A 26,935-nucleotide genomic window follows, 5' to 3' on the forward strand; every position below is an offset into this window, starting at 1 on the left:
TAACTCTGTTAGTTACAGGATGATAAATACCTTCTCCCAATTTATAACTTATCATTTTACTCTCTTTACTGATAAAAATGAACTCCTCATTTGCATACAGTAAAATTTATCAGTCTTTTATTTTGTAATTAGTGTTTTAAGTCTTGTTTTAGAAATCCTTTCCTGGCTCGGCGCCTGTGGCTCAAGTGGCTAAGGCACCAGCTACATACACCTAAGGCGGCGGGGTTGAATCCAGCCTGGGCCCACCAAACAACAATGACGGCTGCAACCAAAAAATAGCCAGGCATTGTGGCAGGCGCCTGTGGTCCCAGCTACTTGGGAGGCGGAGACAGGAGACTCGCTTGAGCCCAGGAATTGGAGGTTTCTGTGAGCTGTGATGCCCACCGCACTCTACCTTGAGGCTCTGTCTCAAAAAAAAAAAAAAAAAGAAATCCTTTCCTACTGCAATATCTGAAACATATTTAAGTATATTTTCTCTCAAAAGATTTAAAGTTTTGACTTCTAACATTTAAGGCATTGATCTATCTGAACAGAATGGGGGCAAGAAGAGTGTAAGAAAAAAGAATATGTTATATACACATAGTATAACTCATACACAGACACACGCATGCACACATACACATTTGTGAATTAAGCCCCCAGCTTCAGTTAGTTATGAAGCTAAGATGTACGGACTATGAAATGTATCATGGGCTCAGTGCCTGTAGCTCAGCGGCTAGGGTGCCAGCCACATACACTGGAGCTGGCGGGTTTGAATTCAGCCTGGGCCTGCCGAACAACAAAGACAACTGCAACAAAAAAACAGCCAGGCATTGTGGTGGCACCAGTAGTCCCAGCTACTTGGGAGGGTGAGGCAAGAGAATCGCTTAAACCCAAGAGTTTGAGGTTGCCGTGAGCTGTGACTCCACAGCACTCTACCCAGGGAGATAGCTTGAGACTCTGTCTCAAAAAAAAAAGAAATGTACCATGGTACTGGAGCTTAAGCATCACCTAGCTTACCATCTTTCTCCAACATAAAGAGAATATACATTATGTTTAGGAAGCTGTCACGTAAAAAATTAAAAACTACATTTTGGGGAATATAAAATGTCCTATATTAATGATTTTAAAACTATGAAATAAACTTTATAGAATAAAAACATGTTATTTATACTCTACATATAAATATATGCCCTTCCTTTTATTTGCTGTTTACTTAAAAGTCTTGAAATATTTTCCTCCTGATTTGTCCCAAAAGTTAAAAAAAAAAAATCCTGCATGCTTGTTTTGAAAGAGGGCAACTGGCATAGCCTCATCGGGATTTAAAAATATTAGTCAGTCATGTACTTGTGTGACTATAAGAGGACAAACTTGAATAATATATAAAAATACTTGATGAACAGCAAAGTTAGTGAATATTCTTTCTTGATATGAGTTGAGGGTAGCAATATAGGAATGTTCTAACTTGTTTCATCTCCCCTTTGCTGAGGCTGGAGTACAATGGTGCAATCATAGCTCACTGCAGCCTCCAATTCTTAGGCTCAAATGATCTCCTGCTTCACCCTCCCAAAGTACTGAAACTACAGGTACGAACCATCTCACCTGACCTCCTAATACTCTTTTATGTTCCCTTACTACTGTCCTTCAATGAGGGCTTAACTTTTTATTTAGTTCACAACTTGAAGAACAGTGATGTATTCTGAATGTTACTACCCATACTTAAGATTATAAGCAGGAAAAATCTCTATGAAAACTAATGCTAGTTATCTGCTACCAGAACAACAGCATCTAACTCTTTCTCCCCCTTATAATTCCACAGTAGAACAAAACAGTACTAAGGGGAATGAAGATGGTGAAGGCAGAATTACATGAATTTGGTTATGTTGCCTATAGCCATGGTAAATTTCTTGTTTCAAAATAGTGCCAAGGTAAAGACAGACTTATAAATACCTGTTTTTTTTTTAGACAGAATCTCAATTTCGCCCTCAGTAGAATGCTGTGGCTCACAGCAATCTCAAACCTCTGGGCTCGAGTAACGGTCATGTCTCAGAGCCTCCCAAGTAGCTAGGATTATAGGCACCTGCCACAACACTCAGATAGTTTTTTTTTTTTTTAGTAGAGACAGGGTCTCACACTTTCTTAGGCTGGTCTTGAACTCTAGAGCTCAGGTAACCCACCTGCCTTGGCGTCCCAAAGTGCTAGGATTATAGGCATTAACCACTGTGCCCAGCCGACTTATAGGTTTAATAGCAAAATTTCAACAACATTAACAGAGCTATAAATTCATTATATTCCCAGTAGTTCTTGCCTAGTGAGTTACCTGTGCTCGTTTTTCCATATCTTGGCAAGTACCTAGTTGTTCTTCCATTGCGACTCTGATTTGTCTTGCTTCATATTCCAATTGTCTTCTGGTCATATCCGTTTGTAAGGAAAACTAAAAGCACAAATAACGTAAAAATATTAGTATCTTATGTATATGTGTTTATCAACAAAGGCAAAAGAGTACATAAGTACAAATAAAGAAAATGAATAAACAAATGTGAAAGGTGTGGTACAGGAGAAAATTACTCTTTATTGCAAGGAGACCTTGATTAGAGGTGATAGGCTCTCTCTGGATCCCTGAAGAGATAACGCCCTTGCCTGACCCTCCCCTATAGCGAGGACTACAGACATGTGCCAACATGCCTGGCTAATTTTTCTATTTTTGTAGAAATGGGGTCTTACTTTGCTTAGGCTGTTCTCAAACTCCTGACCTCAAGTGATTGCCCTACCTCGGCCTCCCAGAGTGCTAGGATGACAGGCATGAGCCACCACACCCAGCCGAAGAGGCCTTGCTTGTAATTATTAAAAACTAGCATATTAATGAAGACAACACAGAAAATTGAGAAGCAGGTCCATCATTCTTAAGTTTATACCACAATTTGAGGCAAGGATTACCATATACATACAGACTAAACAGAATTTTCCATTTATAAAATGAAGAAAATGGAGCAAGAAAAAGTTTATGTGTAACTTAGATAAATCATAAATATAATAAACAAAATCAACACAGTCTGATAAAAATCTAAAAGTGAAGCAAAGGTGAAACAAAACAAGTCTTCTTCACAGAGTTAACTCATTCAAAAATTTGTTAACTCTCGGCTCGGCGCCTGTAGCTCAACCGGCTAAGGCGCCAGCCACGTACACCTAAGGTGGCGGATTCGAATCCCCAGCCCGGACCCGCCAAACAACAATGACGGCTGCAACCAAAAAACAGCCAGGCGCTGTGGCGGGCGCCTGTGGTCCCAGCTACTTGGGAGGCGGAGGCAGGAGACTCACTTGAGCCCAGGTATTGGAGGTTGCTGTGAGCTGTAATGCCACAGCACTCTACCCAGGGGGACAGCTTGAGGCTCTGTCTCAAAAAAAAAAAAAAAAAAAAAAATTTGTTAACTCTCTAATAAAATTTCCAAGCACTGTGATAACTGCCAGGCATATAAAATATGCCCCCAAGAGGCATTGAAGGCTAAAAATGTGACTAAATAAAATAACAGCTAACAGACTTACAATGGGCCAGAGGGGAATGAGGAAGGGCTATAGGTTTTTCATGTCTGTGTGCCCAGACAAACTGCACATGACCATGTCTGACCCAGGACAGCATCCTGGTCCAAGAACTCCAAATTGCACTGTCAATTTAAGTTATAGTAGCTTGCATCCTTTCCCTTGCATTATAGATTACATTCATATGCAGGATGTGTTACATATCCAAATTATGGGTTATAATACAGATGAAATAGTCTGTATGTTGTTTTTTATTCGCATTAAGCCTGCTGAAACTCCGTTAGTCCTCCACTTCCCAACCCACCCCCTGCAAAAAAATTAAAATGTTGAACATGACATGGTATGTTGTAATAATGTAGTTTAGATCTGATGTTTTAAGTAACGTCTAATATTTTACTAAAAATAGGTTAAGTATTTCCATAAGAAAGTGTTCATTAACTTGGCTTCCCAATATAAAAGCAAAATTTGTGAAATTAGTTATAAATTACAAGCAGTGTTTATTTGCTAATGTTGCCAACAGTCTACAGTAATGTCTTATATATTCTATTAAATAAATGTGATTGTTTAATAAATTAATAGGAACTAATTTACTTGACAACTGACTTATATCTCAGATTGGAACCAATTAACTATACCTAAATTGTCATATATGCATGCCTAAGTCCTTTCCTACATGCAGACAGCTGGACGTTAGATTTTATATATTCTCTAATCTCCAAAGTTAATGATGAGCAACACTGCTTTTCATTGTAAAAGTTAAAATTCTAGGCTGGGCACAGTGGTTCATGCCTGTAATCCCAGCACTCTGGGAGGCTAAGGCAGGTGGATTGCCCTGAGCTCACAGGTTTGAGACAAGCCTGAGAAAGAGTGGGAATCTGTTTCTAAAAATATAGCTGGGCGCTACGGCAGGCGCCTATATTCCCAGCTACTTGGGAGGCTGAAGCAAGAGTGGGAGGTTGGAGGTTGCTGTGAGCTATGATGCCAGGGAACTCTACCAAGGGTGACAAAGCGAGACTGTCTCAAATAAAATAAATAAATAAATAATAAAAGTTAAAATTCTGCTAATCTTTCTAAATTCCTAATCTTCTTGTGCTAGCAATTCTCCGATAACTATTCTTTCAAAATTGTTGTCTCCTTAGTTCTCAGGATGGTTTCAAGGACACTGTCAGAAAGTTGGGTCATTTCTCTCCCTCTCAAAACCTTGGATGATTATTCCAAGGGAGTGAGCACTTAAACTTCTAGTTTTGGCTCCTGCCAGCCCATGATCACTCCAGAAATTTGGCTAACTACATGTTTTAGAAAAGGTTTTCCCTCTTTCAACTTCTACCTCATCATTCATTATGTTCTCTCAAAAGTGCTATTAGAAAATGAAAAATCTAAACTAAGAGAGCAAATATTTTAATTACCCTTCTTTTTCTTTTTAAAAATTATATAAAATATTTAGGAACATCAGTCAAAATGCAGTGTTGTTTGCGATTATTAATGTTTTCATAAATGTTCTTTTACATGTCATCACATGAATGAAATAGTTGACATGGAGAGGTCAGGTAGAGAGAGAGACTGACAGGACTAAATTTTTTTTACATTTGCCAGACATACAAACTTTAGTACTTGCAAAAATACTAAACTGTTGCCATTTATACCTGGACTATCTTTAAACTTTTTTTTTTTTTTTTTTTTTAAGACAGTCTCACTCTTTTGCCCTGGGTAAAGTACCATGGCGTCAACCTAGCTCACAGCGACCTCAAACTTCTGGGCTCAAGCAATCCTCCTGCCTCAGCCTGTGGAGTAGCTGGGACCTCAGACACCCACCACAATGGTTGGCTAGTTTTTTTATTATTTTTAGTAGAGACAGGGGTCTTGCTTTGCTCAGGCTGGTTTCAAACTCCTGAGTTCAAGCAATCTACCCGCCTCAGCCTCCCAGAGTGCTAGGATTATAGGCATAAGCCACTGTGCTTGGCCAAAGATATTTTTGTTGCAAAAATTATCTGGCATGATTACTATAATACAGTACAAAAGAATAGGTAGACAGTAATAAATGTTTCTAGGGTATGTGTGGCAATTCAATACACAGAAATAAAAAGCTAGTTGCTTAGCTAAATCTTGAGGTCCTTTAGGATAGAAATTTGATAGATTTTCTCAATTAAGAGCTCAAAATAAACATCTGGTCAAGCATAATCAAGTTTTAATTATCTATTTTTGTTGAGACAGAACAAAAATGTCACTCTGTTGCCCTGGGTAGAGTGCCACATCATCACAGCTCACAGCAACCTCAAACTTCTGGGTTCAAGTGATCCTCTTGCCCCAGCCTCCCAAGTAGCTAGTATGCGCCATAATGACTGGATGGTTTTTCTACTTTTTAGTAGAAATGGGGTCTCACTCTTGCTTAGGCTGGTCTCCAACTCCTAAGCTTAGGCAATCCACCTGCCTCAGATTGCTAGGATTACAGGCGTGAGCCACCATGCCCGGCCCTTGAAGTTTTAATTATTTTTATAAACAACAATTCATTGAAATATACTACAGTTTATAAATAACTATAAATTCAGCTATCCTAAATTATTAATGGATAACCTAGATACTTTTAAAGATCAATTCACTAAAGTCTAAAATCAGTTGTTACTTACATTTTCAGTTAAAGGAAGACTATCTATTCTTTTAGTGAGATTCTGAAGCTGAGCATAATACCAGTCTTTCTCTTTTTCTTCTTTGTCGAGATCAGCAAGAAGCAATGATCTATTTTTTTAAAAAACAAGGTAAGTTTAAACAATGCTAATACACATTGCATATATAAGAGCAATCCTTAACCAGCTGTTACTATAAAGTTCTCTGCTTAAAGTACTAATAATTAATGAAAAATTTATATTGATTTGGACTTTTAGAGGTAGAACTTAGGATGTTATAATAATTAAGTTATTAACATTTGAATTTTACAAAGGGTTTATTTTTCTTTCTAAGTAAGTTGGTAATCATCCTTACTAGAATACTTACATTTCAACCAAAGGCTTTCTTCATGTTTATTTACAATCTAAGAATACAAGATAGGTAAAAGGTATAGATACAAGAAAACCCCAAATTAGTACAAGAATAAAACAACAAAGGAGTTAAGAAAAGCAGCAAATATGCCAGCAATCAAACCTAGAGCATAGAAGGCTTCTATCTTAGACACAGATGTGGCTTTCAGCTTCTCAGCAGCCAAAATAATAAGAAATATATTCTCATTTTGTAATAAGAGGAAGTTATTCTGAGAGAAAAAAACTCAGTTTTTCTAGCACTTGAAGATGAATTTGTTATGTAATTCTTGAACAACCCAATAGATGTTCTCAACAGCAATCTATACCAAGACACTGCATAAACACAAACACACAGGAAGAGTGATACTGGACAGAAGTCAACAGGTACAAAAAGCATATGCTCTATCTCTTTTGATACAGCTCTTTTCCCAAGCAACCACTGTGACATAAAACAGTTATATTAAACATACACACACAATAAGAGTTTATGGGATAAAATTCAATAGGTACATAAAGCACATGGTGTATGTCCTCTGATAAGGAAGGTTCTTTTCCAGAATGACCACGTTACAATTTTCTTGCATATATTTCTATAGATGGTCTATAAAAAATACAAGGGTATACGTACATACTTATGTGTACATTTTAAACATAAATGGTATTGATAGAATGTGCTTGTAGTACATGTTGTCCTATAACTTGTTTCACTTAAAAAGCTATCTCAGCAATCATTCCATATCAGAACATAAAGAGGCACAGGTTATGTACCCCTTATCCAAACTGCTTGGGACCAGAAGTACTTTAAGTTTGGAATATTTGTGTTACACTTACAGTTCAGCATCTGAAATCCAAAAATCCAAACCCTGAAGTATTCCAATCAGCATGTCCTTTGAGAATCTCATTAGACTAAAAAAGTTTCAGATTTTGGAAAGCTCTGGATTTCAAATTTTCAGATTTAGAATGTTCAACCTATACTATTTTTGCTAGCTGTGTAATATTCCACAGTACTGGCTCGGCGCCTGTGGCTCAAGCGGCTAAGGCGCCAGCCACATACACCTAAGGTGGCGGGTTCGAATCCCCAGCCCGGACCCGCCAAACAACAATGATGGCTGCAACCAAAAAATAGCCAGGAGCTGTGGCGGGCACCTGTAGTCCCAGCTACTTGGGAGGCTGAGGCAGGAGACTCGCTTGAGCCCAGGAGTTGGAGGTTGCTATGAGCATGATGCCATGGCACTCTACCCAGGGGGATAGCTTGAGGCTCCATCTCAAAAAAAAAAAAAAAAATTCCACAGTACTCATGAATCCCTGTAAAAATACATGATAGTCAGTGTATATAGGGTATCTTGGTTGAAGGGCAGTAGGGGCCTTTCTGATCTTGTGTTACTATAAAACACGCTGCCTTGAATATCCTCATCCTCATTTCACACATGTGCAAGCATTTGTACAACATAAATTCCTACAGTACATACATTTTTAATTTATTGTGCTTCTTAGATATTACACTAATGTATGCCACCACTTTCACCAATGTAAATATTTAATCTACCTTTCTGATTTTAATTTTGGCATATCTAGAAAAATAGTATGTCGCTAGTTTTAATCTGATTTCTCTTAATATAAGTGAGGTTAAGCGTTTTTCAAGTCTAAAAATTATTTGTAGGCTTGGCAACTGTAGCTCAAACAGCTAAGGCACCAACCACATACACCTAGGGTGGCAGGTTCGAATCCAGCCTGGGCCTGCCAATAAACAACAATGACAACTACAACCAAAAAATAGCCAGGCATTGTGGTGGGCGCCTGTAGTCCCAGCTACTTGGGAGGCTGAGGAAGGAGAATAGCTTGAGCCCAAGAGTTGGAGGTTGCTGTGAGCTATGACACACTGGCCCTCTACCCAGGGCAACAGCTTGAGACTCTGTCTCAAAAAGAAAAAAAAAAAGAAAAAGTATTTGTATTTCCTTTTCTGTGACTTTTTCTTACTCATTTATACCTTTTCTATATTAAAAATGATAGCACTCTGTCAGTTATTGGGTTGCATATACATTTTCTCAGTTTATCATTTATTTTTTAACTTTGTTTATACGGTTTACCCTTAAACTACATGGGTTTGAGCTGTAGGGTCTACTGACATGCAGGTTTTCTTCTGTCTCTGCCACCCCTGAGACAGCAAGAGCAACCTCCTCTTCTACATTCTTCTCAGCCTACTCAACATGAAGATGATGAATGAGTCACTTCTATTTAATCAACAGTAAACACATTTTCTCTTCCTTATGATTTTCTTGTAACATTTTTTTCTCTAGCTTACTTTACTGTTAAGAATTTACTATATAATGCATCTAACATACAAGATATGTGGTAATTGACTGTTCATGTTATTGGCAAGGGTTTGGTCAACAATAGGCTATTAGTACTTAAGTTTTGGGGGAGTCAAAAGTTACAGGTAGATTTTCAAATGCACAATAATACTGATGGCCCTAATCCCTGTATTGTTCAAGACTCATTGTAATGTTTTTGCCATGTAAAAGGTTTTGAGTTTTCAGAAAGTTGAATTTACAGATGTTTTCTATTATGGCTTCTAAAGTTTGGTCACGGACAGTGCAATGTTCCCTACTCTGATACTATGCTACTTCAAAAGTTCTGTTTGATTAAATTTTCTTGGGAAACAGATTTTTAGTAGAGAATATGAATGTGATTATGTGGAAGGTTCTGTTTTTGCTAAAATTTCTTATCCTTTACTAAGAAGCAATTTTAAAAATAAGAAATAAGCCTTCACTCTTGATGTAGCAAACTCAACAATGAGGGATTACCTGGGAAGGAAGAAAACCCCCCTTATGATGCAGGGGGAATGCAACCAAGGAGAAGCTGCTCCCTCCCTCCTATTTCTGACAAAAAGAACAGGAAAAAGCACCCTAGAAAGCCTAAACTCCTTTCACAGCTGGGTACCACAACTAAGCATAAAGATGAGATCTGATTCTACTTTTCAACTTTTCCTAGTGAGAACCGGCAGAACCTACCAGGTACAGGTGGGGGAAAAGATTGGAACAGATGGTGATGCTACCATTTCCTCTAATTATTGTCCAACAAATGAGCTTATGAAATTAAGAGCTGCTTAAGTTGACAGACCTATGTCAGGGGCAGTGGTGAAGTGAAAGCACGTTAGGGATACTAAGGACCAGATGTTACTACCAAAGTTAAGATTCATCTTTGGTAAAATGCTCTGGGAAGGCACACTTGAACCAAAATGGTAAGTGGTTGATAGAAGTGGATGATAGAAGTTAATCTTGTGACTTACATGGCAGTTCTTAAGGCTTAGAACTGAAACTAGGATTAGACCAAGAACAGGCGGGGTCTCTAGGGTTTCATGTACTAAAGGCCTCATTTGAAAATGTTTCCTCATGTAAATCTCATGTCTTCTTAGTCCTCTAGCTAGCTTGTGGTCACCTAGGATAGCACAGCACATATGTATTAGGCATGAAATAAATATCTGTTAAATAAATTAATAGCTAACATGATAATGACAATAGCTAACATTATTGAATCTCTATGAACTAACACTAAGGACTTTAAAAAAAAATCTGATTAATCCTCACAATATCCTTTCAGGAAGTTATTCTTATGCTCAATTTATAGACTAGAAAACTGAGGTTCAAAAGCATTAAGATCTGGATTTAAGTCCTGGTTTAATCACTGCTAGTACATATGTTGGGGAATATAGAAAATAAGAATAAAAGAGACAAAGTTAAGGAAAGTCTAGAAAGAAAGAAGAGAAGAAGCAGAGAGGGGAAAAATCATTAAAGAACTAACATAATGGAAAAATGCTAAAGAAACAAATTTCCAAATCAAAAGGATGCAGTAAATATCTAGAATGATAAATGAAGAGAATATGTGTACCAAGGCATTTCCCCCACGGGGGAAAAAATGGTCATCTGCAAAGGAGTAAGAACCAGACTGGCATCAAACTTCTCATCAGTAACCTTGATGATGAAGAAAAATGAGAGTTTGAGCCTAGACCTACCCAAACTATCAATCAAGCGTGAGAGCAAAATATAGACACTGTCTCATGCACAAGAACTCAATTTATTATACCTCTCTCTAAAACACCAAGGACCAAGGAGCCATAAGTTGTATCAGAACTAAATAGGACGTGTAATGACAAGAGATCCTAGAATGACAGTATCGTGGCAGGCTTTCTATCCAAATTAGAACAGAGAAGTTAATGGGCTCTGATAAAAATTTCTTTATGAAAAAGAGAAGATCCTAGTATTACAGTAAAGGCACAAATGTCTGTTGTCAACATAAAAGAAAGACGATCAGAAACAGAAAAAACAAAGTGCTATACAAGAAAGATACAATCCAAATAGTATTGTTTTCCTTCAAGCAGCATGGAGAGTAGGATACACTATCAATAGGAAGGAAAAATTAATTCTGGCATACTGCTGACTCCAGTGTGACCTACAACTACAGAACCATAACAAAGACAGGTGCTTCCAACATCTACAATCACAGAAAAACACAGAAACTCAAATATACATAGCACAATGTAACCCTCACTAGTCTCAACAAAATAAAAGTAAATATTATAGCTGCTCTATCTTAATACAATGGGGTTTCAAAAGAAGTGGTCGGTCACAGGATAGAACAAAAAATAAATGTTAAATTTACAAAAGTAACTAGTAAGAATATGAAAAAATATATATATATACATATATATGTATTTGCTCTAGTGTACAAATTCTCTCTACCAAAAACCTGGTAGAGAATTTAAAACTGAGTGGATAATTGAGTGAATTTAACAAACCTTTATTTTTTAAAGTAATAAGCCAGTAAGTAATGTTTAAAATTACTAAGTCAAAAACTAGCAATATAAACATCTTATTTAGAGTTATGGAAGTAATTATCTCATGGGCAATAAAACAGGGGATAGAAAAGGATATAGCAGAACACTGATACTTTTCATTATACTTTTTTAAAAGCATCGTTGTGATGCTAATGATCAGTCTTGAGCAACATCACACTAATAACTCTTTTTCTCCAGATAAATCAATTTTTTATAATGTGCAATAATGCCTGAATTGGAGATTTGCCATATTCTAAGGGGAAAAACAAAAGACATCTTTTCTACAGTAACATTAGAGAGATAAAGCACCTTTAAATAGTTTAGGAAGAAAAGTATTCTCCACTGGGAGTTAAAAATCAGAATATTAGCTTAAAGTTACTTACAGTGACATTATATAAAATAAATAAAACATATGAAGATCATTGCATTTAAATCTTTGAACAGAGAAATAAGCATTTTATGGATTTAAATTCAAAGAGCTTTGGAAGAGGGCAAGAAATAATGTTAAGACGGAAAACTAGAACATTTTTATTATAATTATCCCCTACAGCTGTATCTGTTAGGGTTATTAGTATTTACAGTAAAATCTACATAAAAAATTAATCTTTCTCTAAAACTCTCTGCTAATATAATCAGAACTTTATCTACATGAAGCAAGGAAGTTTCTAGAAAAGCTGGTACGCTCACCTGACCTTTGCCTCTTAATAAAGCTGAAAGGGGACAGAGATGAAAGATTATAGATCCTTGCTCACTCCTTATTCTTCAGGATAGTGTTTCAATAGTCCAGGTTCAATGAATGAATGAAACAGACTCATGTAAATTTAAGAAATGAAAGAAAGTTTAACATCACTCTGGTCCAGATGATTATACCCCAAATCAGAAAGTAATAAACATCTTTTGCCTCTCAGTGAGATATGCTGGGTATTTCCCATATATTAATATTCAATTTTCACAACAATTCCGCAAAGTAGACACATATCTTAATTTTAATTTATTTTCTTTTGTTTGTATGAAAGGTCTTTATTGGCAGGGGAGGGGTGCTGCAGAGCATCACTGAGGAGGAGAGAAAAGAGGAGAGAGGAACAGCGAGAGGGAGGAGAGTGGAGAAGAGAAGAAGGAGAGAGCCGTATCTTAATTTTAAAAAAGAAAATGATACTATAAATTTAATGACCTGCCCAAGGTAACAGAGCTAATATGTACATGTATATTTTACCATTTCTTAAATGTGTAATAGAACTTTTAGTAATATAAAAAGGTATCATATGTGCATTAAGGAATCTTTAAGGGGACATAAAACACTTGGTGAAGTTCTTGATAATGGTATCTGTAGTGAGATAATTTTAATTTCAGAAAGAAAAAAATTAATACATGAGCTACGAGGAACCAGAATTCATTCCATGTATCAGGCAATGACTTTTTAGACACTGAAAAATACATTCAGCAATGTTTCATCTGTGACCACTTGTAGTAGGCTTTGATGGAAGGAATCAGCATATACTGGCATCTAGAAGTTATTCAAGAATATAGTTCAAAAGATAATCAGAAATTCAATTAAAAATCAATTAAAAATTTTAACCAGATACAATATATTACTCAATATATATTCATAGTATTTAAGTGACACAGTAGAAGTCTTAGAATTTGAACAAACTGCCTTCTTTACATATATATTTAATGTAAGTGGAATCAGTAACATGCTATCTTTGAATGAAAAAATACAAATTTCTCTGCAAATGTTAGCTATCACCTATCACAGACTCCTAATTTATATCCTACATTACAAAATAACAACAAACTAGAATGTAAAAGTCAATGTTTACTATGTGATGGATGTAAGTTACCTCTCTTTCTCAAGTTCTTCTAAATATCCAGTGCTTTCCCTGCTTCCATTTACAAACCCTCTTCTTGGAAATGAACCCATTGGAACAGGACTACACTCTCCTGAACGACTTGATACAGATCCTTCCCGGCTTCCATAAGATCGGAGGGACATTTTTGACCGTAGTTTCACTCCAGGAAAATTACTACTATCTAAATTAAGTTCTGAAAAAAATTAATTAATTAATTAATTAAGTTCTGAATAAAACAGAGAAAAGTTTTTATATAACAATTGCTTTAGGTGATCTAAAATATTCTTAATTCTATTATATTGTTTTTTGTTTTTTGTTTTTTTTTTTTTGAGACAGAGCCTCAAGCTGTCCCCCTGGGTAGAGTGCCGTGGCATTACAGCTCACAGCAACCTCCAACTCCTGGGCTCAAGCGAGTCTCCTGCCTCCGCCTCCCAAGTAGCTGGGACCACAGGCGCCCGCCACAACACCCGGCTATTTTTTGGTTGCAGCCGTCATTGTTGTTTGGCGGGTCCGGGCTGGGGATTCGAACCCGCCACCTTAGGTGTACGTGGCTGGCGCCTTAGCCGGTTGAGCTATAGGCGCCGAGCCTATTATATTGTTTTAAAAGTGAAAACTTACATTTACAGTTTAGCCACAAATATATATAACTAAATAAAAAATATTTAGGGCTCAGCACCCATAGCTCAGTAGGTAGGGCACCAGCCACGTACACTGAGGCTGGCGGGTTCAAACAACAACATCAACAAAATAGCCAGGCATCGTGGTGGGCGCCTGTAGTTGGAGCTACTAGAGAGGCTGAGGCAAGAGAATCACTTAAGCCCAAGAGTTTGAGGTCACTGTGAGCTGTGATGCCACGGCATTCTACTGAAGGAGACATAGTGAGACTCTGTCTCAAAAAAAAAAAAAAAATTAGGATCAGAATGGCAAAACATTCCCTGCAAAGTCTATTAAAGGAAATTTAAGACAAAATGTCCTTCCTTAGATCCCCTCCAGATAATATTTTAGAACCCAACATTAATTTCTCTGCCTAAGTTCATTTATTATTATTAAACACTTTCCCTATTGTGATATTGGAATTTTCAAGCAACAAAATGAGAAAGACATTGTTTTAAAATTCTGCTAATAGGCACCCAACAACTTTTTGCTGAGTCAATGAATCAATCTCATCTATTCTAGCACAGAACTTGATAGGGGATAAACCTGTATCTCAGGAATTGGAGTTAACACCTACCTAAAGACCAATTTTGTCTTCTATAAATACCCTAAAAAGAGGATTTAAAGAAGAATTTAGAATGAACATATTTTTATAGCAAAATTACTTTCTTCTACCTCTTAACATCCATGAAGAAAGGGTAAATAAGAATTAGACTTATATAGACAAAAAGAAATTATAAGACAAAGAATAAAAGGGTAAATAAGAGACAATATAATTGTGACATTTTTGCCTATTGCTGTGTATTTCAAACACTAAACAGAAAGTGCTGAATTTATCTCTTGCTTCAGTAGAAAAGCAAAAATTGGTCATTTTTTAAGCATTTGTTTGGTATTACATGAAAGTTTAAAAAATATAAATGTCTGAAAATGTAAAAAAAAATTCTGCTAAAAATGACTTTTAAATAGCATATATATGTGGTAAGATAAAGCATTTCTATCCTTGATGAAGACAATACTTGTTGAAATGCCACAGTGGGCTGTCTGTGGCACACAGCATATTAAAGTCCTACTTACTGACTGGCAGAGTAGCAATTAGCCTTATAAATAGCTGAAAATTATCAAGGAAGGGATCTGAAGTAGTTTATTCAAAGCCTGCTAAATGTTTTAACTGAAGAAATAGTAAGCAACCTGATTTTTTATGTATTTGTACTTTAAGAATTATGTCCTGATGAATTAGACTGATGTGAACACCCAAATCAAGAGAAGCTATCCTTAAATCTATACACCTGAAATTGACAGTTTGTACTTTAAAAAGCTATTTTAAAACACCTTTTAAAAATTTACCTTTAAGACGCTCTAATAAATCAATCTGTCCAGAAGAAGCCATAGCTTCATCTTCAATACTTCCTTGTAGCTGTTTAAGTACTTCCTATAAAAAAAACACATTAAAAAGTATTAAAATAATGAAATTCTAATAACTTATTTAAGACATGATTCTGTGTTTCTTTGAATTTAAGTAAGGTGAGAAAAAGTTCTTTCAGATTACTTTGAAAACAAGTCAGAAACTGCAAAGGACTCTACATATACAGTAGACTCTCTGTAAGTTGACCACTCAAGGGTCAATTTGTAACAAACTGGTCAACATAAGAAACTAGGCCTACTGTACTGATGATGTGGTGCAGGTCTAGTCTATGAAAATTAGGTTGACTTCAGGAGGTGTCAACATGGGGAAATGGTCAACTATGGAAGTTCTAATATAACTTATTAATATTATCATTATGAATATTAAGTTATACCCCCACTAACAAGAATAGTTGATATTCTGTAGTAATGGTGGTTATGGGGTATTTCTGTTAAAGATACTATAAAACACACGTAGGATATATTTATTACTTCTAACTTTTGAAAAATATAGCACAGCAAATTATTCTCATTTTTCAGATAAATCAATCAAGATCCAGAGACTTGCCTAAGCTAGTTATGTGGTTAGAATCTGTGTCTCTTAAACTTGCACCAACATGACCATAAAAACATCAATTAACGCATTATAATCCACTGTTTAACAACTTAATATTTAAGCTTTTATATACCATATTTAATTATATTCTACTAGCATACTAATTTATACTTAGCAGATATTCAAATGCCTGTATGCTCACTACTGCCTACTTTTGGCACCATTCTTTTCTTTCCAATGTAAATCTTTCCTTGATACATTTTTCTCAAAGAATGTTGGAAACTCATTTTCTACCAACTTTTCTGTCCTTTGTATTTGGGAACTTTGGCTTTTACTCCATGTTCCTTAATAATTTATATTGTTTTCCATTTACTGAGGCATTCCATTCTAGCTCCCAGGACAATCCCACGTCTAACCAATTACATTTTCTAAATGCAAGACAACCCCGCAACTAAGGGTTGTGTTCCCCTAATATGAAATCCATAAATACAGTGAAAGGGAAATCTGTCAAAAAGTGAGTGAATACAACAAAAGTAGTGTCACTAGCTTACCTTGACAGTGACACTGCAAACATTAAAAACAGAGTCCCTAAGTTAAAAACAATAAATAGCCTGTGACCTCAGAATCTAACCTTTAAATAACAGACCATGGCCAGGCATAGTGGCTCACGCCTATAATCGTAGTACTCTGGGAGCCCAAGGCAAGAGGACTGCTTGAGGTGAGGGGTTCCAGAAAAGCCTGAGCTAGAAAAATGAAACAAAAACCCAGAAAATTTGGCTCAGCACTCATAACTCAGCAGTTAGGGCGCTGGCCACATACACCAGAGCTGGTATGTTTAAATCAGGCCCCAGTCTATTAAACAACAATGACAACTACAACAAAAAAATGGCTGGGCACTGTGGCAGGTGCCTGTGGTCCTAGCTACTTGGGAGGCTGAGGCAAGAGAATCACTTAAGCCCAGGAGTTCGAGGTTGCTGTGAGCTGTGACAGCATAGCACTCTACTCAAGCCAAAAGAGTGGGACTCTGTCTCAAAAAAATTTAAGAAAAAAACAGAAAAAATTAGGCATCTGCCTGTAGTCTCAGGTACTCAGGAGGCTGAGGCAGGAGAATGGCTTGAACCTAGGAGTTGAGGTTGCAATGAGCTGTTACAATGCCACTGTAGCCCAGGTGACAGAGTGAGATTCTGCCTAAAAAAAAAAAAAAACATGCTGGAGTTTGAAGGCTTGGGCAAGTAGATGTGGGAACAGAAGGTGACTGGTATTCACATTCAAAATATTACATCCAGAGTATGTGACATCTGTGGGACAGAAAACAAATTTGCACAAAGATACTTCAATATATGTGGAATACCTCTAAAATGTCTACGATAAACTTCAGGGCACCATCTCTTTCAGAAAGTTTGAGACCTATTAATATTACTGCAGGCTACCTATAATTTTTTTTATTATTAGAGACCTTTTTTAACAGGTGCTTGCAGTTTGTTGACATTTTTGAAAAAAATATATCTGTAAACTTTTATTACAAATTAAAAATGAAGTTCTTAAAAATCTCAACTTGACCAGATATGAAACAATTTAAAAACCTTTAAAGGTGTATTGAGGAAACCCAGGCTTTTTTTTAAAAGATCATGTTTATTATTACCAAAAGATGCCAATAAAAATTCCATGCTGCATAGATAATGAAGATAGTTCTAGTTATCTCATCAAAGGGCAAAAGGCAAGCACTTAAGGCCTTCAGCTCCAATCTTTTGTTCATTTTTTACTGCTAAAATTTCATATTCATTTCTTCTTATTGGATGACTAAACCGGATGATGGGGAAGATGGTAAGTCGGCACATACTCAGCCTCAGGAACAGACAAATCCTCAGCTGGTGGATCAGCTGCTTTTGTCTCTGATATCTTGTTGGTTAGGATTTTATGGGCGTCTGCTGACCCTGGGTCTCATCTCCTTGATTCTCTGTATCCTCTTCATTGCTATCCTCTCTGGGCTGTCTCTGGCAAGGAGGGCCCTTGCAGAATTGTGGTCTATAACCCCAATACATTACTGGTCTACTTTGTTCTCCTGCACCCTGCTTGTCAGCACCCTCCATCACTTCTCCCTGCATAGGAGGGTTGGAACACTGTGGTTGACGTCCATAGGGTCTCCGCATGCAGTAAGGTAGGAACCTTTGTGGTAGGGCTGGCATTGTTGGGACTGGCCTTTCTGGAGCACGCTCTGATCCCTCATTCTTTTTCCTTCCCCAGCTCTAGCTATTCTAGTAGTTCTGCTAGAAATTGTGTGGAGGACCCCGGCAAGGTGGATAGCACCTATAATGGTTACAGTCTGCTGTGTATTTACTGCCTTAAACTGGAATTCTACCAGGGCCTGTGACATCTGTTGCTTCCGTACTCTCTTCTCCTTCAACACCATCAAACTCCATAGTCTCTCCATCTCCTACACTATGAAGGGACTTCCTGGGGTTATTCTTCTTTATGGCAGCCTGGTATACAAATATATCTTCCTTGGTGTCACTCCTGTTGATGAAACCATATCTGTTTCTTACATTGAACCATTTTACTGTTACCAAAACCTTCACTGTGATGACATTCTTGTCCCCGTGGACAAGTGCCGCTGATGTGGTGCCAGGCTTGGTGTCACAATGCTGGGGTGGGGGTTGCTGGATCTCGGCCTCACCGTTCATGGTTGTGGTAATGGTGACTGGGGCTGGCTGTGGAAGCTGTGGCTGATGTATGGTGGTACCTAGGCGGGCAGTGATGGAGCTGCTCAGGGCTCTCTGGGGTCTGCTTTCTGCTCCCACTACCAATAGTACTAAGGGTACCTATCATTTTTTCCAGGATCCCAATTCTCCTTCCAGCCATTGCTATTGCTTGTAGTCCTTCAATGACCCTTCAATCTTTTTTTTTTTTTTGAGACAGAGTCTGTTACCCTGAGAGGAGTGCCCAGGGTGTCATAGCTTACAGCAACCTCAAGGTCTTGGGCTCAAAGGATCCTGTTGCCTCAGTCTCCCACGTAGCTGGGAATACAAACACCTGCCAGAATGCCTGCTTGTTTTTCTATTTTTAGTAGAAATGGGATCTTGCTCTTGCTTGGGTGGTCTCAAACTTCTGAGCTCAAGCAATCCACCCACCTCAGCATCCTACAGTGCTAGGATTAAGGCTGGGAGCCACCACACCTGGCAGACCCTTTAATCTTATCCCTACTTCTTATACTCCTCAGTCTCACAATTTAACAACTACCCTTGGTAGGTAACTTCTAATTATATGTTTCCAGTTCTAACCTCATTTGCAAACTTCAGACTAACTTTTCCAACTGACTGATAGATGATTTGCACCTAGATGATGTGTACCTCACATCTAACTGTCCAGAACTGAATTGTCATTTAGAGCTACTACAACCTGTTCTTTGCCTTGTACTCTCTGTTAAATGCCATTTACCTTCTCTTTGTCCTACAGCACAAATCCTTAGCGCCCCCCTGCTTCACATCCCCAAGCAGTTATCAAATTCTACTTAGTCTGCCTCTATTATCTCTCTTACAGCTATCTCTTTTATATTCTTACTGTCATTACCTGTTTCGAGTTTATTCTTACTATCATTGTTAACTCTGTCTAACCTATTAAAATAATCTTGTAAACAGTCAAATCTTGCAGAAAGGCAGCGGAGCACAGCTTTGATCAGGTCTCCCACTACAAGATTCTAAATCCTTCTCTAAAGCCTGCAAGAATGGTTCTCAACCTTCAGCATGGATCAGAACACCTGAAGAACTCTCTAAAACACAGATTGTTGACTCAGTAATTTTGGAGTGGAAGCTGTGAATCTGCATTGTGAACAAGTTCTCAGACGATGATGAAAATAGAACCATCCAGATGTTTAACAGCATTACACTATGGAGGCTGAGATAACAAGTAGTTTCTTTTTTTTGTTTGTTTCTTTTTGCCTAATTTTAAAATAATATTATTAAAATATTAGTTGTTCTTAGAAGAGGTACAAAAGACTTGAAAATTTAAAAAGCACAATAAAAAAATCCTTGGCACGTCATAGCATGTATGTATATTTAATTTTTCAAAACTAATGCATATTAATGGTCTTTGAAAATGTGTTTAACAAAGATCAGAGAAAAAATTAAAATAACATTACAAAAAGAAATTAAAAGGTAAAATAAGCTTGCATACTGAATAATAAGGATTAAATAAACTACGGCATTAGCCATAGAATAAAATACTATTGACTCTTTAAAAAATACAGAATCTGAATATAAAAAATATATTATGTAGAAAAGGTATGCTACAAAATATCTGATCAAATGCATGGTTATATAGAATGTACACACAGAGAAAAAATATACATATTATCAAAGGCCATGTCTACCTCTGTGACGGGTTATGAATTTTTAAAAAGTGGGTGATTCAGTATTTCTTTTTGTCCTTATTTTCTAATTTTTAAAATAGCCAATACAAATAATTGATAATAGTTATAACTTTTTTTATTTCAGCTTAATGTGAAGGTACAACCAACCAAATCACAATATTTGAATTTGTTAGGTAGAGTCCCTCTTATAGCTATGTCCTGTACCCAAAAGGTGTGCCATACATTCCTACACTGTGTCCATTCAGTTGGAGCATCCTTAACTTGAACTGAAATAAAACACTCCCCTCTAACTTGAATTTAAATGAAATTACTAAAAATTAATTAGGCTTGATGCCTGTAGTGCAGTGGTTACGGCACCAGCCACATACACCGAGGCTGGCAAGTTCGTACCCAGCCGAGGCCAGCTAAACAATAACAACTGCAACAACAACAAAAAAACCAACCGGGCATTGTGGCAGGCACCTGTAGTCCCAGCTACTTGGGAGGATGGGGCAAAAGAATCACTTAAGCCCAAGAGTTTGAAGTTGTTGTGAGCTGTGATGCCACAGCACTCTACCCAGGGTGACATAGTGAGACCCTGTCTCAAAAAAAAAAAAAAAAAAAAATAGATCTTATACCTATTGTGGGAAACTAATAAATGCTTTCTCCTATGTGGGTGTGAATTAGATCATCAACTGGCTTCATATTAGTATTGAGTACATGGCATATTTGCTTTTCCATTCTTGTGATACTTTACTAAGAAGAATGTGTTTCAACTCCATCCAGGTTAATACAAAAAATGTAAAGTCACCATTTTTTATGGCTGAATGCATGGTATGCATATACCACAGTTTCTTAATCCATTCCTGAGTCAATGGGCATTCAGGTTGTTTTCACATCTTGACGATTGTCCATTGTGCTGCAGTAAACAATCTATCGCTTATGTCCTTATGACAAAATATTTTTTTTTCTTCTGGGTAGATGCCTAGAAGTGGAATTTTGGGATTAAATGGGAGATCTAATTTGAGTTGAGGATTCTCCATACTTCTTTCCTGTATTAGTTTAAAGTTATATCTTAAGGTTTCTGCACATATTCTTAGAAATTAATTAATACAAGCTATAAGCATAAAAGCAATTAAAATAATTGAAGTTTAAGGATAATTTTTTAAAAGTTTCTCAAAGTAGCCACCTTGGAAGGCCACTAACTTCTACCAGTGATGTGTCCTTTGAATTTTTGTAAGTGCTTTGAGTTATGAACTTGACCAACAAAAACTGTACACACTGATTTATAAGTTATATCCAACATAATACTTTGCTTTAAGATGACCTGCATCACCCACTAGTTTGCTCTGAATGGTTTATGGCTATTCCATAATAGAAATTAATCCCCCAAGTAATTTTTCCCCCATTCTATTGAATACAACATACATATGTAAAGTACACTAATCCTAAGTATCTGATATAATCACTACTCAGATGGAGGTATAAAATATTTCTGCACTTAAGAGGGTTCTCTTGAGCCCCTCACCAATTTTCACTTACCAGAAGTAACCACTATTCTGATTTTTTCATCAGAAATTTATATGAATGGAGTCAGAGAGTATCTCGTCTCTTGTATCTCACATTTTTTGATCAACATAGTATCTGTGGGCTGGGCGCCTGTGGCTCAAGTGGCTAAGGCGCCAGCCACATAGACCTAAGGTGGCAGGTTCAAATCCAGCCTGGCGCACCAAACAATGATGGCTGCAACCAAATAAAATAGCCAGGTGTTGTGGCGGGTGCCTGTGGTCCCAGCTACTTGGGAGGTGGAGGCAGGAGACTCGCTTGAGCCCAGGAGTTGGAGGTTGCTGTGAGCTGTGAGGCCACAGCAGTCTACCCAGGGGGACAGCTTGAGGCTCTATCTCAAAACAAAAACAAAAACAAAAACATAGTATCTGTGAAATTTATCCATGCTGTTGTATATTTCAATTATGTTTTAATGTTGTGTAATATGTAGTAGCCTATTGTATAAGTATACTTCAATTTATTTATCCTTTCTCCTCTTAAAGGTGGGCATTTGACTTGTTACCAGTTTGGAAGCCATTATGTAGAATGTCACTATGAATAATCTTGCACTTAAAGTAGATACTTTAGTACATTTCTGGGAGTTCAAATGCTGACTCATGGGATTGAACTTTAAAAGAAGCAGCCAATGTGTTTCTTTAGTACTCCTACCAACAACGTCTGAGCATTCCAATGCTCCACATTTGGTGTAATCAGTCTTTTCAATTTTAGTCACTTGAACAGAAGTCAAGTAGTCTTTCCTTTCCCTGATGACAAACAATGTTGAATCCCTTTCCCCATGCTTATTGGCCATTTATCTTCTTCTCTGAATTGTCTTTTTAAGTCTTTGGGCCATATCTTAAAAACTGAATTGTCTTCTTGTACTGGTTTGTAGGAATTCTGTATAATATTCTGAACTGAGTCTTTTGCCAGATGTATGTATTACAAATATTTTCTCCTTTATGGCTCACATATTCTAAACAAAGTCTTTAGAAAAAATAGGTTTTAAATTTTGATGGAGTCTATTTTGTAAATTTTTTCTGTTATGTTTAGCCCTTTGTGTATCTTAGGAAATTGTGCCTATTTGAAGGTCACTAAGATATTACCTCTGTTTTCTTCTAGAAGAATACTGGGAGACTTTTAATGAATTAAAGTTCTTAGTTTTAATGAAGTCTAATTCATCAATTTTTTCTCTTTTATGGCCAGTGCTTTATTATATTTCTTTTACATTTAGGTCATAATCCATCTTATAATTACTACTTACTAATCACAACAATCATTCTGAATTGAGCTTTCAATATGAGACAGGGCTCTAGTTTTTCATAGATAACCAATTGCCTCTGTACCATTCATTGAAAAGATCTCCTTTCCCCCTGATTTGCATGGATACTTTGGTCATAAATCAAGTGACCACCTATGTGTGGGCATTCTTCTGAACTTTATTTGTTAGTCTATTAATCTAGTCTAATTACCACATGGTCTTTTTGTTGTTTTGGGGGATTCATTGAGGGTACAAGATGTGTGTTACATACTGAGCCCCTATCCCCCTCCCTCCTTCTCTCTTTCTCTGCTCTCTCCTTCCCCCACCCCCCACCATGTCATTAATTGTCATTAATTGTCCTCATATCAAAATTGAATACATAGGATTCATGCTTTTCCATTCTTGTAATGCTTTAGTAAGAATAATGTGGTTTTCCACTTCCATCCAGGTTAATACAAGTGCTGTAAAATCTCCATTTTTTTAATGGCTGAATAGTATTCCATGGTAGGTATACATGTACCACAGCTTGTTAATCCATTTCTGGGTTGGGGGGGCATTTAGGCTGTTTCCACATTTTGGCAATTGTAAATTGAGCTGCGATAAACAGTTTAGTGCAGATATCCTTATGATAAAAGGATTTTTTTCCTTCTGAATAGATGTCCAGTAATCGGATTATAGGATCAAACGGGAGGTCTAGCTTGAGTTCTTTGAGGTTTCTCCATACTTCCTCCCAAAAAGGAAGGAACTGAAGGAAAGGAATTGAAGTATCCACATTGTCTTAGTAACTTCATACCAACTTACATTAATTCTCAGCCACTATCTTTACAAATATTGCTTTTGCTCTCAATTATACTTGTCTGTGTCCCTCATTAACTCTCATGTACTGTTTTTTTTCTCTGTTTTACTTTGAATATATTCTACTGGCCTTTTTCAAGTTCAATAATTCTGTCTTCTACTGATTGTAATTGATTCTTTTTTATAGATTCCAATTATCCTTAAAAATTTTCTATCTTTTCATCCATTTTTTAAAGACATTTATAATATTTAAGTTAAAATCTTTGACTAAGGACTCTAACACCTGGATCATTTCTCAAGTTTGCTTCTGTTATCTATCTATTCTATTATCTATTTGATAAAATGTTCTTGTTTCTTTGCATTTCTTACAACTTTTGACTTTATGCCAATTATGTATACAAGAACGAGAGAGACTTAAATTAACTGATCATATTTCGAGTTTGCCCTTTCCACTGGATACGTATCTTCTATCCAAACAGGAACTGAAAATGGGTTGGGACCTAGTTACAGTTTTAAGTTCACATCTGGTTTGGTTTTCCCCATTCTTTGAGGGTATCTCTCTATATTTAGATCACAGATATGAAAGCTCTCCATCTCCTCAGCCCTTACCTTCTTCCCTAAACAGCTTCAAAATCTGACATGAATGAAGTTTCCCTTTAGTAGGTCTCCTAAGCACTGCAGGAGCACAGGGTATTTCACTTTGCTTTTCTAGCTCAGCCTTATTCTCAGATGGCACTTACCTCGGTAAACTAAAGAATTCTGGCTCTTGAAGTTGTGAGCTTAGATTTTTATCTCCTGCTCCACAAAGTTCAAAATCTGGCAAAAGTATTTAGGAGGAGACCTGTGGTGTGACAGTAGGGTCCCCAGCCTCTTTTACCACAACAAGGTTCAGCCAGCGTCCCACTGTATAACTTAGCCATGCATCTGGAGCTTCTCTAACTGCCAATATGTCTTATCTGCCCTCATGTTTGTAGTTTCTTTTTCTTTTCTTTCTTTTTTTTAGACAGAGTCTGACTATGTCACCCTCAGTAGAGTACTGTGGCATTGAAGTTCACAGCAACCTCAAACTCTCAGGCTCAAGCGATTCTCTTGCTTCAGCCTCCCAAGTAGCTGGGACTACAGATGCCTGCCACAATGCCTGGCTATTTTTTGTTGCAGTTGTCATTGTTGTTTAGCTGGCCCGGGCTCCGTGTACGTGGTCAGTGCCAAACCATGTTTATAGTTTCTTTCCCCCAATGGAATCTTTCTGCCTGTACCAATGATGAATCTCCATCTGTACTCAGAATCAGTATCTCCGTGGAAGAAAATAACCAGTAATCTCTTTCCCTTTTGGAATTGTAGTTAATACAGTCCTTATGGTTCCACAGTTCTGTATTTTAAAGTATGATGTTTGTATTTTATCCAGTGCTTTTTAATTACAGAGGGGAATGGATGGTCTAAGACTGCACAGTGCATATAATCTAGACGAGTTTTTAATTTTCAAAGACTTTTTCAAAGGAAATGCAACACAATTGCAAAGCAATTCCAGATCAAATGTTTCAAAAATTACTTTGAGAAATTACAGCTTTAAAAATACATATGTAATTTTGAAGGAGAGTATGTTCATCTAAATTTATAAATCTGGGAACCTTGGTTTGAAAAATTAGTTAAATACATTATATAATCACATTTTTAAAAATATTTGAAGACTTTAGGAACATTAGAGAATTATTCATTAGAAATGAAATATCTGTGGTCATATCAATAATATTCACCTATGACCAACTGTGTCATTTCAGAGGGTTACTACTTGGCCCAAATACATGAAATGTATCGATCTGAATTTTTTGAGACAGAGTCTTGACTGTTGTCCAGGCGAGAGTGCAGTGGCATCATTAGAGCTCACTATGACCTCAAACTCCAGGGTTCAAATGATCCTCCTGTCTCAGTCTCCCAAGTAGCTCAGACTATAGACAAATACTACTATGCTAATTTTTAAAATTTTTTATAGAGATAGGGTCTTGCTATGTTGTGCAGGCTGGATTCCAACTTCTAGCTTCAAGCAACCCTCCTGCCCTGGCCTTCCAAAGTGCTAGGATTACAAGTGTGCACCACAGTGCTGACCTCATTTTCACTTCTGTTTTTCTTACATTCTGAAAATAAAAGATACATACCTTACATGTATATTATTTTACAGTTTATGGATCAATTTATAAGTATTTATTTCATTTTGTCAAAATACAACAGAGATATAAAAGCTTCATTAATGATGTCCCTACAGATAATTCTTCCTATACCATGTAATTTTTCAATTTAAATGTTTCACATTTTTGTCTGACCATATATACCTTGTTGCTACACTCAGCCTTTTAGAGTCAATTTAAAGAACTCTAGCCCTGGAATAAAACAATATAGCACACAATTTATTTTATTTTATTTATTTATTTATTTTGAGACAGAGTCTCAAGCTGTTGCCCTGGGTAGAGTGCCGTGGCATCACAGCTCACAGTAACCTCCAACTCTTGGGCTTAAGTGATTCTCTTGCCTTAGCCTCCCAAGCAGCTGGGACCACAGGTGCCTGCCGTGACACTCGACTATTTTTTGGTTGCAGTTGTCATTGTTGCTTGGCAGACCTGGGCCAGATTCGAACCCAGCACCCTAGGTGTATGTGGCCAGTGCCCTGGCTGACTGAGCTACAGTACTGCCAGTACACAACTTAAAAAATGAGTTTAGCTAGAATTTTGCATTTATCTGATTCCAAATTATCTAAAACCTGTTCAATCTATATTTTATTTTTATTATAAAAATTTTAAAATATATGTATCAGTAAAGAAAACGTTTTAATAAACCTCCTTGTATCACTGCACCCCACTTTAATAATTATCAACTCATGGTCAATCTTGCTTCGTCCATGTAACATAGCCACTTCTTCCATTTCCATCCCTCCACCTCAATTTATTCTAAAGACAAGTCTCACACATCAAATAATTTCTTCAGTAAATATTTCAATATGTATGTTTAAATACAACCATAACACCATCATTATACCTAAAAAACAAACTTTTCCTTAATATCCTCAAATATAACGTGTTCTCATTTCTCTGATTCTTATATGCATACTTCCCCCACATACTTCATACACATACATGAAATATTTTTTCAGTTTGTATTTAATGCCATTGAATCAATAG

General features: G+C 36.8%; 1 protein-coding gene across 4 annotated transcripts in view; it reads right to left on the reverse strand.

Moving 5' to 3' along the window:
• Window positions 1-26,935, reverse strand: part of APC (APC, WNT signaling pathway regulator) — a 122,238-nt gene that overhangs the window by 52,184 nt on the left and 43,119 nt on the right. For all 4 annotated transcript variants that reach the window (XM_023512696.1, XM_023512695.1, XM_023512693.1 and 1 more), the window contains exons 3-6: window positions 15,210-15,294; window positions 13,203-13,404; window positions 6,141-6,249; window positions 2,300-2,413 (exon numbers count right to left, since the gene is read on the reverse strand). In XM_023512696.1, the coding sequence (XP_023368464.1) occupies window positions 2,300-2,413; window positions 6,141-6,249; window positions 13,203-13,404; window positions 15,210-15,294 (510 nt within the window). The remainder of the gene's footprint in view (window positions 1-2,299; window positions 2,414-6,140; window positions 6,250-13,202; window positions 13,405-15,209; window positions 15,295-26,935) is intronic.

Source organism: Otolemur garnettii, unplaced genomic scaffold (genome assembly GCF_000181295.1).
Source record: "Otolemur garnettii isolate 467f Iridium unplaced genomic scaffold, OtoGar3 scaffold00030, whole genome shotgun sequence".
In the NCBI taxonomy this organism is placed as follows: domain Eukaryota; kingdom Metazoa; phylum Chordata; class Mammalia; order Primates; family Galagidae; genus Otolemur; species Otolemur garnettii.